A 13,047-nucleotide genomic window follows, 5' to 3' on the forward strand; every position below is an offset into this window, starting at 1 on the left:
ACAATGTTATAAATGCATATGTGTGTATGTGTGAGTTTATTTATTTATTGTATCATATAGTGTAGTGTATATTAATATACAACCGATAGAGTAGGTAATTGATTTGACGCTATACTGTTTAAAACCAACTAAACGCTAAATTGTACATTCCCAAACAACTATCATATTATGTCAATTGCCACCGGAATTTTCTTTTTGTTTGCCTTAATCCCAACTATTTGGGATCAGCCACCCTTATCCTAAGCTTCCACTTGACACGATCTCCCACATCTTCTACGCTCACATCAGCTGTCCTCAAATCGCATTCAATAGCATCCCTCCATCTCTTTTTTGGTCTTCCTCTATCTCTTCTTCCTTCAAAATTCATTTCTTTAACTGTTCTTACAGCTTCCCATTCTTCTCTCCTCATACCATGACTAAACAATCTAAGTCTATTTTCTGTCATCTTATCCACGATTGACGCAACACCTTTACTTCCTCTTATATGCTCGTTTCTTATCATATCTTCTCTAGTCACTCCACTTATCCATCTAAGCATTCTCATCTCTGCTACACTTATTCTCTGCTCTACTTTCTTATCAACCGCCCAACACTATTAACCATACATCATAGCTGGCCTCACAATTTCATACTGAATTTAAAAACTATAATTAGTATTTATTCATATATTATATTTTTAAATCAAAGAACTACTAATCAGGATATAATTAAAGAAATAAGAATTGATGTTGCTTTTGGAATAATCCACCAATTTCTCTAAATGAAACACTATCTATAGATTTGCATCGAAGCGTTTCTTATGATAGTGATTTTAATCACTGTCAGATATCATCTATACTTGTCCCATCTATGCCTCGTCCACACTGTGCCTCGATCCCACTGTGCTACCTTTTTTTTTTTATAATGCATTACCTCTATATTTAGTAGCGAAACTCTGTCATTATGTTTAAAAATCTATTTTATATTACTTAAACGTAATCCTAAGTTAATTATATATTGAATTTTTTGTACACTCTTGCCTTCAGGCGTAAATAAATAACTAAAATAATTATGTAGTACAGTATTAAAATTACGTTAAATCTGTATTTTACGGTGTTCGTTATTTTTCTAGTCCTTACTCCGTGTAATCTAATATTTATCTTAAGTGTATATTTAGCAGTGTTGAGAAGGAACTAGTTCCAAAAGGAACGGATTCCTGGAACGAGTTCTTTTTGAAGGAACGATGCTAGGAACTGCTTCCTTTTAAAATAAAGGAACGAGGAAAATGAACAAATTCCATTTTTTAAGGAACGTGAACGGAAATTACAGTTCCTAAAATTTTTTATAAACATGTTTTAGTGTAGTTTTCTTCGTATCTAGACATTAAAATATTATGGTATTTTTAGTTGACTTTTGACAATGGAAGTCCCCTATATACCCAGCCGAGATCGTAGGCTGTTTAAATGAATCAATTGATTATAGATAGAGTTATTATCACATGTAGGTATACAGTAAATATTTAATATATGTGTACATATATTAAATAATGCACCGAATATTATCGTCGTTTCTTGTTAACTAATTTATGTTAAAGGTTTTGGGTTTTCTGATTTATTATTTCTAACTTATATGTAGACAATAGACATTGGTCGCGTTGACACAAGTCGTTAGCATTTACTACCTGCTTATAAATATAATTTTCGAATACTTTTAGATAAGGAATACTACAAATTTGTTTTGTATTCGACTGCTGATGAAAATCATTGATGACCGTTATCATGATTTCATTGCCACAATTTTTTAAATAACTTATAAAAGGAACGAAGAGTGGAACGAGTTCTTATTTTGGAGGAACTGGATCTGGAACAAGTTCCTTCTTAATATAAAGAATTAGGATCTGGAACGAGTTCATATTTTAGAAAATGAACGGGGAACGGAACGAATTCCATTTAAAAAGGAACTTTCCCAACACTGATATTTAGTATAGTAGAAAACAATAATTTGATACTATATTGGTTTTCAAATTTCTCAGAAGGTGGACAGTAAATACATTACATTGAAACAATAATACCTTAGGTATTTCCCTTTTATTTGGTATACATTTTTTTTAAAAAATGACCCCTTACCTGCCCACAATGAAATTCAAGTAGGTGAGTTATACATAAAAAGTTAACTTTTGAAAATATTTCGGAAATACTACATACTTTAATCATATGTTAGATTTAAGCTCATGATAATACGTATTATAAGTTAAAAAAATCAAACGAATTTTGAAATTTTTTCCACTTGAAAAAAATGGCAATTTAAGCTAATTCAAATTTTAAAGTCATTTTTCTCAACTTAAAAGAAGCAAAAAACTTTTAATAAGTTTAACTTTATATACTATATCAATTATATTTACATAATATTTATTAAAATCAGTGTACTTTCCTTATAAGGTATTTTAAAATAAAATAAAATACAAAATCAAGAATTTTATCACAAAAATAGCAAATTTTTGAATACAGTAGCCATTTTCACCATGAAAACACAATAAAGTTTGAAATTTTTTTTCAATAATAAAATATATTACATTAGCTTTAATTTAAGATACATATAAAAGTGTCAGACTTTCCGGAACAATTTCAAAAGTTAATGTTTTGTGAAAAAGTTGTAATTTTAAATAACTCACTGTGGTAAAGGGTCAGATTTATAAAAAAAATATACCAAATAATAAAGACATCAAGCATCTATAAAAAAAAATTATATTGATTTGTTCATTTTTGAAAAATTTATGGTAGTTTTAAGTAAAAAAAAAAAAATTCGAAATTTAGCAATATTTTAATTTGTAATTTTTTTGGAGTTTTCCCCCATTTACGGGGAACGAGGGAAATTTATTCAATTTTTGATACGATAGATACAATTTGTGATCTTTTGACTTATCGTTGAAAGAAATCTGTTCAGTGAGAGTTGAGAAAAAGTTGTAACAGATAAAGAAAATTAATAGCTTTAAAATTAAGAAAAATTTATTTATCTCTCTTCTTTATAAAAGCCTTTTTGATACTACCTTTGTAAATTGTAACAAATGTTGTTACAATCTACATTGTGTAGATTATTTATTTAATTTTATGAATGTCATATTCTAAAATTTAGTGTAATGGATCAAAAAAATTTAAATTATTTTATGCTCTCTTAATTAAAATCATATTAGAATTAATTTATAGATAAAACTATACATTTATTTTTATTTTTATAAAAAATCAATATTTCTTTCTTATAAATTAAAAAAAATACACTACATATATTACATTAAATGTAAGATTGTGTTCACTACACAAATAAATAACTACAAATTTCTTCAAAATCAAATATTATAACATTATTAATACTGTTCACATTTAATGAATTCAACACATTGCCCAATAGCCAAGCACATTCTTTACTTAAATCAATTTGTTTGTTTTTTAATAAAATATTTTGTATGCTAGGTCCTTTACTTTTTAATTCAACTAGAAAATTTTTTCTTAAATCACTACTTAAGGCCTGAACTATATTTCCTAATGTTCTTAAAATGGGAACTAAACAAACTATATCAGTGCATATATCTGAGTGTATTAAGTTAAATAAATGTTTCATTAGGTCTTCATAAAATAATTTTGAATTTTCAAGACAGCTTATTTGATATATGATCCAAAATGATTCCTTCCATGTATCTGAGAGTTTAACGCATAAATGTAACAATTCTACTAGTGGTTCAATTCTGAAAATAAAAACAAATCAACAAATTGATATTGGTAAAATTAAAAAAGTTAACTTTTCATACTTTAAATGTGATATAAAATTTTTAAGCATGAGTTTCAAAGCATAAAATGTGTTTTTGATGACTTCATCACATGTTGATATTCTTAAACAATTAACTAATGCTATAAAGACATTTTGATTTTCTAATACTTCACAAACTTTTTCACTAGAACCACTTAAGTTACCCAAAGTCCATATGGACATGGACTTAAAAAAAAAAGAATTAGTATCAATTATGTTTTTTTAAAATTGTATTTATTTATTTTATCATATATTATAAAATAATAGTTTTCATAATAAAAGTATATTTTTACTATAACAATGGTTAGAAAGTAATTTGTTGAAAGCAACACATTTTTCAAAATTTACGTACTATTATAAATAATGAAATTATACATCAATTGATCTCCAGTAACATTAATATCCTTCATATTATTTGAGAGAAATGATCAATGAAAGTTTTAGGATATAGAACAAACATGTTCAATGTCTTTAAAAAAACTTCGTCTTTCTAATTGAAAATACTAAAGAGTTCAATAAGGATTCTGCCTGAAAATTCTATACAGCATAATTGTGAGACTTATTTTCAAATATAGTTATGTCGTATGGATTCCTTCTTAGATTGGTCACATTGAATCATTTGAATGTTTCAAAGATGATTTATATGTTATATAGGGTTTAAAAGATAATGCTATAACACCAATGATTATTGTCTGGATTTACCAATAATTAAAATATAAGATAATCTGTAAGTATGCAAACTTGTATTTAGGTCTAAAAATTTGTATATTTCTTTTATTATTACATTTTAAAATTGTCAACTAATGACCTGGGTTATTACAAAAAATTAACATTCATGTTCCTCAATATATATCTCGTTTTGTCTCACATTTTTTACTTCTGTTCATTGTATGTCATGTGGCTATAATAACCCCTCTAATTGAATTTCATCAGTGTTTTAAATAATTATAATTATTATTGTTAATAATTATTGCTGTTTGATTTAATTTAATTTAAATAAAATTTTAAGTAATTATTTAAAGTTAATTACATTTTGAATATATATATTAACATTAACTGTAATTTTTATAATTTTTTTATATTTATATTATTGTTTGGTGAATGTGTTTTACACTTAGTTTATATATACACAAGATAATTTTTTATCATAATCCACTCATTTGAGTGGATTATGATAAAAAATCACCCTACTTATAAATATTATGTATTACTAAAACCAGGGTTGCCCAACCCAATCTATTGCCCAAGCAGTTTCATCAAATTTTTATAAAAAAACCTGACTTCAATAAAAATTAATTATTGTGGTATTAATAAAGATTTTTTATACGAACAGAACAAAAAAAAATTATTATGGTAAAGGCAATAGTTTTAGAGCTTTTGCATCAATGCATAAATAATATAATTTTTTAGTTTTTATACTTTTTTATATATTTAATTCAATAAAAAGCATTGAGCATAAGTTAGTATTTTAAATGAAAACAATGCTTTCTCAAGATTTTTTTTTTTTACATAAAGAAAACTTACAAAAAAATATCAAGGTTATTTTGAGTTTTTTAACAAATTCTGGAAACAGATTAGAAAAGTCTGATCGGTTTTTTTTGCCAACCCTGATTAAAAAAAAAATTACAAAATAAAGAATTCCATGTAGAAAATTTAACAAATCATAAGTACAATACAAGTTATAGAAAGAAAATTTAATTTTAACTTTACACTTACAGATACATTAAAATTCAAGCTATTAATGTGAATCATCAAATAAGGTGTTATTAATTTAGCTAACTTTATGCATGTTTTTTGATCACCCAATGCCATATTGCAAAAACATTCAATAGCAGCTAACTTTATATCATCATCTTTACCTAAAAAAATTGTTTTGTATGTATTAAAAACTTTAATATCTGTTTAATACACTATTATAATCTATATGAGGAGTTATTTTAAAATTTATAAACAATATTTGGTTAAAACACTTAGATATAAATTGGTATGAATTTGTTTAATTCTCTTTTTTTATGATTCTTTCAAATTCTTAAAAATTTTGAATAACTAAAAAAAAGTATTTTGATTTTGAATATGGCCATGTTCAAACTCTACTTCTTGTATTTAAATTATCCACATCCACACACTATAATCAATTTCAAATTTGTCTTGGTTCAATGGTACAGTAGAGTAAGAACAGAGATAATTTTACAAGGGGGATTCCCTGGTTAATATCATATAAAAGTTAAAAAATAATTTTTTTAATAAAATACCTTCTAAGCTAAAATCTTAAATACACTATTAACTAAAGGCATACTTAAAGTTTGGTTTTTGAAGAGAATAATGTACTTTTGTTGTAAGAGAATCTTTAATAACACTTTTATAAGTATGCCCAAGTAGTACTCTTGACATGTAATTTAACATGAAAAATGTTTAATGTATACTTTACACTTACTAGATGTATAATGAAGTAAAGAATCAGTAGCTCCTTGGCAGCGGAAAAATTCCAAAATATAATCTTGACCATTAAGTAATGCATGTTTTAATAATTTTAAGAGATTTTTAGTGACACATTTCCTACTTTTTATTTTTAATGCAATTAATCGTACATCTCTTAAAGAAAATGTATCATCTTCGTCATTTTCATTGACTGTGATTCCACGTCTTGTATTTAAAAGAATTAATTTATTTTGTTCACGGTGAACATTAATATCGTACCGTATTTTCTCTTTGACTCGAATCATTGGTAAAATTTTAAATGCTATAAAATTATAGTGTTTATTAATTAAATGAAGTTTATAATAAGTTAGGAGAACGATATTAAGTTCTAAATAAAATTACATATTGTATGAAATATAATAAAATATTTATAAAAATAAATCTAGTAATAAAAAACTTGCCTCCTTAACCGTTGCATATTGTTATCACTTATCAGCAAAATTACTATGCCACATTCCTGATGTTTTTATCGGCAAACACCTTTGCCGCAAACTGATAATGCTTCTACATTTACATACGTCAACATTTGACAATGTAGTAATTGTTCCACCTGTACCATAGGTTACCATAACAACGACGGATTTTATTCTGACATTTAATAAAATGTAAAACGTGGTAAAAACTCCAACATTATCGATAGTCAACAAACTTTCTTTTTATATATATACATATTTTTATTTAAATATTTACTATTTATATATATTTTTTTTATTCGCTTTTATCAGCCCATTAAAGGCCATAGCGGCCTCCCCAAAGAAAGAGATTTCTTAACCATTTAAATTCCGAGATGGGTGATTAGTCCGTCGTCGGACATCTCACTATCTATATAGTGAGATAAAATAAAAAAATAGTTATCATGTAGAACATTTTTTCGTGTGTTGCTTTTGTTTCAAGATAATCCTCTATTAAATGACTTTTATTTTTGGCGAGATCTAATCGATTTCCTTTGGGGGACATCATAGATCTGGGAACCTTGGAAATCCCGGAGCTGATTTTACTTAATGACCACTGAGACGATTTCCTTAGTGGATTAGCGAGAAAAAAATATCTCAAACTTAAAGAGGGTCTCCTGAGCCCGTATTAAATGATAACTTTGGGAAGATTATTATTTTGCCATTGTATTCCTTTCGATAGTTTAACGTATAATATGTAATTTTCTTTCTTCGTCGATAATTTGATTTCGAACGTCGTGACCGTTTAAACAAGTATATAATTAATGGTTACTAATATTGCTCCAACCATTTTAGTCTTCTATACTTCGCATGATTATGATATCTGTTAAATCTTTGATTTGGTCAATAAATCGAGTAGGAGGACATCCTCTTTTATTTTGCTTTGTACACTTCCTAATATAATTATTTTTTCCAGACCATTTCGTCTTATAATATTGTTAGGGGCTTGTTTAATAGTTGAGGATCTTGGTCAAAACCAAGAATCGGAAGCTACCCGACGTCTGCCCAAATATCGTCCCTATCTCCTTAAATGAGTTTTAATTGCCTGAAGGAGACACAGACAATCGTGTACCTTAGTTACAGGGGATAGATTATTAAATAAAATTAGACTATTGTTTTATGTCAACGACAAAGTAAAGTTATATTTAGATGTTTAGTAAATATAAGTTATATGTAATGTACAATACGTCTGACCTGAATCCTAGTACAGTTGGTTAGTAGGTATATCCAAGTGAGACGGAGTTGGTTGGCTATGATGACAATTGGCGATAGACGGGTCGTTGAATAAAACAAGTTATTTTCTTCTCAAATCTCCTTCCTTGATATTCGTGCTCCTTAGTAAATTACATTTTCATTACGTTCTATGTCAGGGGTTAATTCGAAGTAAAAGGGTAGTGTTTCTACTCTATCAATTATTAATATTGAGCACTAGATTTCTTTATTTTTTCAAGTAAAATAGCTATTTTACTTTTCGTGCTAGCTAACCGTATCATCGCTATATCATAAGTTATAGATTTTAATTCCACCAATAGACACTCCTCCATTTTAGTGGCTTTATTCATGATTCACTTGATGGAAGCCGGTCAGCTAATTTATCAGCCTAAGATGACTGGTCTGTTTGTTTTTCCTCCAACTCGGGAAGTCCGGAGCCTCAAATTTTTGGTATTCAATAATAAGTCTTCTAGCATCACCTCTATTTCATCCGGCTGCATGAAGTCCATGCACATCGGTGATGGATACCCTCAGTCTTCACCAACAAACACCACCGGAAGACTTGGTTGTTGGACACCGGTCCCGTTGGGATAAGTCTCACTCCCTTCTTTTGGTTTCTCTCTGACTTGGGTTGCCAGGGCTGGTGGAATCGTTGATGGTTCCGACCTTGGTGGAACTCTTGGTCTGAAACGCTCTTTTACGATCCGCACGCTGTGACGGTGGTTTTGATAGGTCTGTTCCTTTACCTGTTGCTTTGGTTGACGAACGGGAGGGGGCCTGTGTGCAGGTGGTCGTGCAGAACCGTCTCTCTGTCTTCGGTTGTGTCCGGTTTCGGTACGTTGTCCTTGATCCGTCTGGTCTCGGTAGAAGGCGCCCAGAGGAGTGAATGGCTCCGCAGCTCCCACATTTCGGCTTGTCGCACCCGATCCACGGTACAGTTCTCTGGCATACCTGTGCATTGTGTCTTTCGGTACATACCACCGAAAGACTCTCTTGTAAGAACAGCTGCCTGATGCATTTGTCTGCGATCCTGCTGACGCATCAGCGCTGCTCTTTCGGCTGTCAGTTGGCGTGATGTACGGAACGCATGGGCTTCCCCTTGCTGTTAGTTTGTCGGTCACCTGTAATAAGCAACAATTGTCAGGAGTACTTTCTGTAGTGTCATGTTTCATTGCAGTAACGCTTTCCTTTAGTCACAAACACTCCCTCACCTAATCTTTTCGCTAGTTGCATGGGGCCCAGCCACTTAGGGGCAAAGATGGGGCTGGATAAGGGGTGTGCGCGGTAATACACCAAATTCCTTTCCTCAAAGCGTTTGCAGTGATTTTCATGGGACGAATTATGACTAGCGTCATTTTTGTCGAAAGATGACCCGAAATTTTGTGAGGGTTGTCCTCCCGGCCACAGAAATTTTAATTTTCTTACCGAAGACACTGCATTTTTCAGTTATCACATCGGAGTTATAGTCATTCTTCGGGTTTTTCAAGGGAAAATTGTCGTTTTTTCGGTAACGATTCGGTTTAATCCTTTTTCTGTCCGGTTATTTCTACTTGTTTCGGGTTGTTATTCCGTTAATCCGGTTGTTTACCCGTAGAAATAATGTCCAGCAGTCAATCGCTGGCGGCTTTGGCTTCTCGTCCAAAGACCTGTTCAGATGGAATGCTCCCTGTTAGCATGTTTCGACGATTTCTTATTGAAAAAAGTATATTTGGAATACAGCTGTCCCATTGACTATGTGGTTTGTCAACCAAAGCTGTACGAAGACCTTTTTTCAAATCTTAGTTTCGGTGTTTTACTGGGTTTATTTTTGGATTGTAAATTGGCATTGTCCATCCTCCTGTGTCCCACTTTTTCAGTGATTTTTCCGTTGTTTTGGAGACATACTGTGTTCCATTGTCAGAGAAAAGTACTTAAGCCTAGGCGAAATGAGAGAAGAACCCTCTTTTTAGATTATTGGTGATCGTCTTAGCGATGGCTGGCCCGAGGAGTATACTTCCACCTATCTACTGTAACAGTCGGTCGCTACAAGTAGGCAAGTCTTACTTCGTTAGGATCTTGGGTACGGCCCCATTACATCAATACTAACAACCTAACATGGCTGGCGGAGCTGTTTTGTTCACATTTGGTCGTCTTGTTTCCGACTCAGTGGTTTGACACAGCCACAAACGTGGCATCTGGCAACATATTGACATACCAACTCCCTCATACCGGTCCAGAAGTTGCTCCGATAAGTTTCTTTCCACCCTGGATGTCCGGCAGAACCATGGTCGTGATACCTCCATAGCAGATAATCTGACAATTCCGACAGAACGATGATAATCTTTATATCAGTTCCGCTATTTACCGGTCATTTAAGCAAAATACCATCTTGCAAGTGGTATTCTTGGTGTAAGCGCCGGTAAATTGTATTGTCAATCCGGAGTTTCCGGACATACTTGACTAAAGGCTTGTTAGTTTCTAATGTCGGAAATAGCTATATTCTCCGGGTAAGCATCCTTTTTTATTGTCCCTAGTTGACTCCGTTGGGATAAATCTCTGGTCAACGATGGATCATAGTAGTTTTCTTATAACTGATTTTCATCTAACGGAGTTTTCTCCACAGGACTTCTTGATAGGGCGTCCGCTGCTTGATTTTCAACTCCAGGCACGTACTGAATATCAAAGTCGAACGCCCCCACCTGTAACACACGGCGCGTCAACTTATTGTTGGTGTCCCGTGTGTGTGGACACTCATGTTTTACGGCTGAATACCGTGTCTGAGCGGGAGAAAGTTTTCAGCTGGCATATGAGATAATTATCTCTGCCTGGTTTCTTCCCGCCCCGTTTCGTTGCGCTACAGNCCCGTTTCGCTGCGCTACAGTGTCGGCGTGATCGGGCTCTACGGGGCTACGAAACGTCGGCACGAGCGCAGTTTCCCTAGCTCGGGGAATCGGGCGCGTCCTCAGGTTGCGGATAGAGGAACGGCCTGCAGATATGCAGATTAGCCGCGAAATAGGCAGTCCATTAATTTGGACTGACGAATAAGCGGTCGTGGACAGCGAGCCGCCCAGACGCTTGTTAATCCTGTAGATATGCAGGATAGCCGTGAACTAAGCCTTTATGGACGAATAAGCGGTAGCGTTTGGGTGAGAACGGAGCGACTTGGTTTACGCAACCTGTGAGTTGGCCACTCACTGGCCCAAGGGACCGGCTATAAGGGCAGCCCCCTCACTAAATTATTTTTATGAATAATGGAAAGTAAAGAGACAACGGTTACTGCATCAGGGGTATCGGATGCCCCAGTGCCGGCGGTTGGTGGGGGGTGTACCCACCAGGTGTCGTTATCAAACGAATACACGTCAAATGCAGGAGTGTTGAGGCAGGCTCCTGCAGCCAACCACGGGGTTGGTACTGCGACTGCAGGGAGTAGTAATGACCAAGCCACTCCCACCGGTGAAATAGCCGGGAAGATATTGGCAATGGACAGCTTGGATATTCGAACGGAATTGACGTCGGCCACCTCCCTGGATGCGTCTCCAAAACCCTCCATATTGGAGAGATTGCGGAGCGCATCTAGGGGTGGTTCTACAAGGATGGGTCCTTCGGAAAAAGGAAGGGGATCTCTCCGCCCCTCGAACCCACCACCATTACGCTTGAGGACACCCCGCCTAGCGTGGCCATCCCCATGCCGGAGACGCCTTCGCCGGTACTGGCCAAGAAGCCCAGGTTGGTGACCCTGACAGCACTGGACTTGTTTAGCGCCGACGGGTCACCAAATAGGGTGGTTGGCCGGTCAGACGAGGTGCTGTCGGCTGGGTTGGCCATCCTCGGAGAACTAGCGGGGCAACTCGAGGACGTATTAGAGGTGTACTCCCCGCACCGCCGTGTGGTCAAAATGGCAAGGGCCCTCATAGACAGTGTTAGGGTCCTCGCTGAACTTCATCTGACTCGCACGCCGAAGCGGGAGTCACCGACAACTGATCCTGGTGCCCCGGTGACCAAAGTCGATGTGTCGTCCCAGACGGACTACTGGTGGGACACTTATGGCTCGCCATCTTTGGCCGTCGGGAACACGTCCCTTCCCCTCCGTAGGAGTGACGCAGCAGCGGCCACGCTCCCGCCTGTTCCTGCCGTCAAGAAGCGGAATAAGAAGGGGAAGAAGAAGAAGGAAGGGACGGCAAAGAAGGATACGGGTCCACCCGCAGACACCACAGCGCCTTTGCCATCCAGTGGTGCACCCCCTCCTACTCCTTGCCCAGCTCCTCCTGACATCTCTCAAGCCCCTACTCCTGCCACCTTGTGGACAGAGGTGGTAAAGCGGAGGGGACCCAAAAGGGTGGAGAGAGCGACAGCGGTTCTCAAGGCGAAGGTACCTGGTGGGCCTGATGTTGAGGAGCCGGGAGGCTCGTCCAGGCGTTTGCCGAATCCATCTTGAAAAAGAAGGAGGAAACTGAACGCCTGAGACAAAAGCAGCCGCGCCGCCCGGTACAGGAGGACTTAGGTATTTTGTGTTTAATGTTATGTGTTGTGAGTTATTTTTGCCCCCCTCGCACTGAACAAGGGAGGCCACACCACGTTGTGAATCAGCCTTGATTAATTTCGGGCTGATTCAAAACGTGGTGGTGTGAGTTTTAAAGACGGCGTGGGCCGCCCTGAAGTAATACCTAACGGTAGTTCCAGGGCAGCCTACAACTAAGCCTGTCGTGAAAAGAAAATAAGAAAAAAAGTTTCTTTCCGCTGAAATAGGACAGCACCGACTACTATCTCACTTGCGTCCATTTGAATATAAAACAGTTGTTCTTAAAGTGGTAGACAGTCAGGGTGCAGAGACAAGAACTTCCTTTAGCTTCTGGAACACCTCTTACTTTTGTACTGTCTAACGCCATTTAATCCCATGAGCCAAAAGATCAGTTAGCGGAGCGGTAACTTCGGTGTAATTGGGTACGAACTGACTGTACCAACCGCATACTCCAAGAAACTTCTGTAAATCTTTGACTTTCCTCAGTATAGGAAATTCGATTATTGTAGTTAATTTTTTGGTTCCTGGTTAAAATCCGTCGAACCCATTATGTATCCGAGGAAATTTATTCGAATTACTCCGAAACTGTATTTTATCGATTGACATGTCAACTCATGTATTTGTAAC

At 35.1% G+C, this 13,047-nt stretch overlaps 2 protein-coding genes across 2 annotated transcripts; one reads left to right on the top strand and one right to left on the bottom strand.

Annotated features, from left to right (window-relative positions):
* Positions 1 to 3,239: 3,239 nt before the first annotated feature.
* On the bottom strand, positions 3,240 to 6,824 carry LOC126903168 (uncharacterized). The gene is made up of 5 exons (XM_050681187.1): positions 6,660 to 6,824; positions 6,215 to 6,520; positions 5,497 to 5,639; positions 3,782 to 3,966; positions 3,240 to 3,718 (listed from the first exon to the last, which is right to left on the bottom strand). The coding sequence occupies exons 2-5, from the start codon at positions 6,501 to 6,503 to the stop codon at positions 3,289 to 3,291; spliced, it is 1,047 nt and encodes a 348-aa protein (XP_050537144.1). The 5' UTR covers positions 6,504 to 6,520; positions 6,660 to 6,824; the 3' UTR covers positions 3,240 to 3,288.
* A 4,972-nt stretch (positions 6,825 to 11,796) lies between these two features.
* Positions 11,797 to 12,336, top strand: LOC126900932 (calcium-binding protein 4-like). Its single transcript, XM_050676969.1, has one exon. The coding sequence runs from the start codon at positions 11,797 to 11,799 to the stop codon at positions 12,334 to 12,336; it is 540 nt and encodes a 179-aa protein (XP_050532926.1).
* Positions 12,337 to 13,047: the final 711 nt, after the last annotated feature.

Source organism: Daktulosphaira vitifoliae, unplaced genomic scaffold (genome assembly GCF_025091365.1).
Source record: "Daktulosphaira vitifoliae isolate Bord-2020 unplaced genomic scaffold, ASM2509136v1 Scaffold_3, whole genome shotgun sequence".
Lineage (NCBI taxonomy): Eukaryota > Metazoa > Arthropoda > Insecta > Hemiptera > Phylloxeridae > Daktulosphaira > Daktulosphaira vitifoliae.

Bases quoted from the DNA above. Each gene is read 5' to 3' on its own strand.
- LOC126903168 (XM_050681187.1), bottom strand. From the start codon at position 6,503: ATGATTCGAGTCAAAGAGAAAATACGGTACGATATTAATGTTCACCGT. The intron at 3,967-5,496 runs GTAAGTGTAAAG...TTTTTTTTTAAG, and splicing joins GCTTGAATTTTAATGTATCT to TCCATGTCCATATGGACTTT. The intron at 3,719-3,781 runs GTATGAAAAGTT...TTTTATTTTCAG, and splicing joins AATTTTATATCACATTTAAA to AATTGAACCACTAGTAGAAT.
- LOC126900932 (XM_050676969.1), top strand. From the start codon at position 11,797: ATGGCAAGGGCCCTCATAGACAGTGTTAGGGTCCTCGCTGAACTTCAT.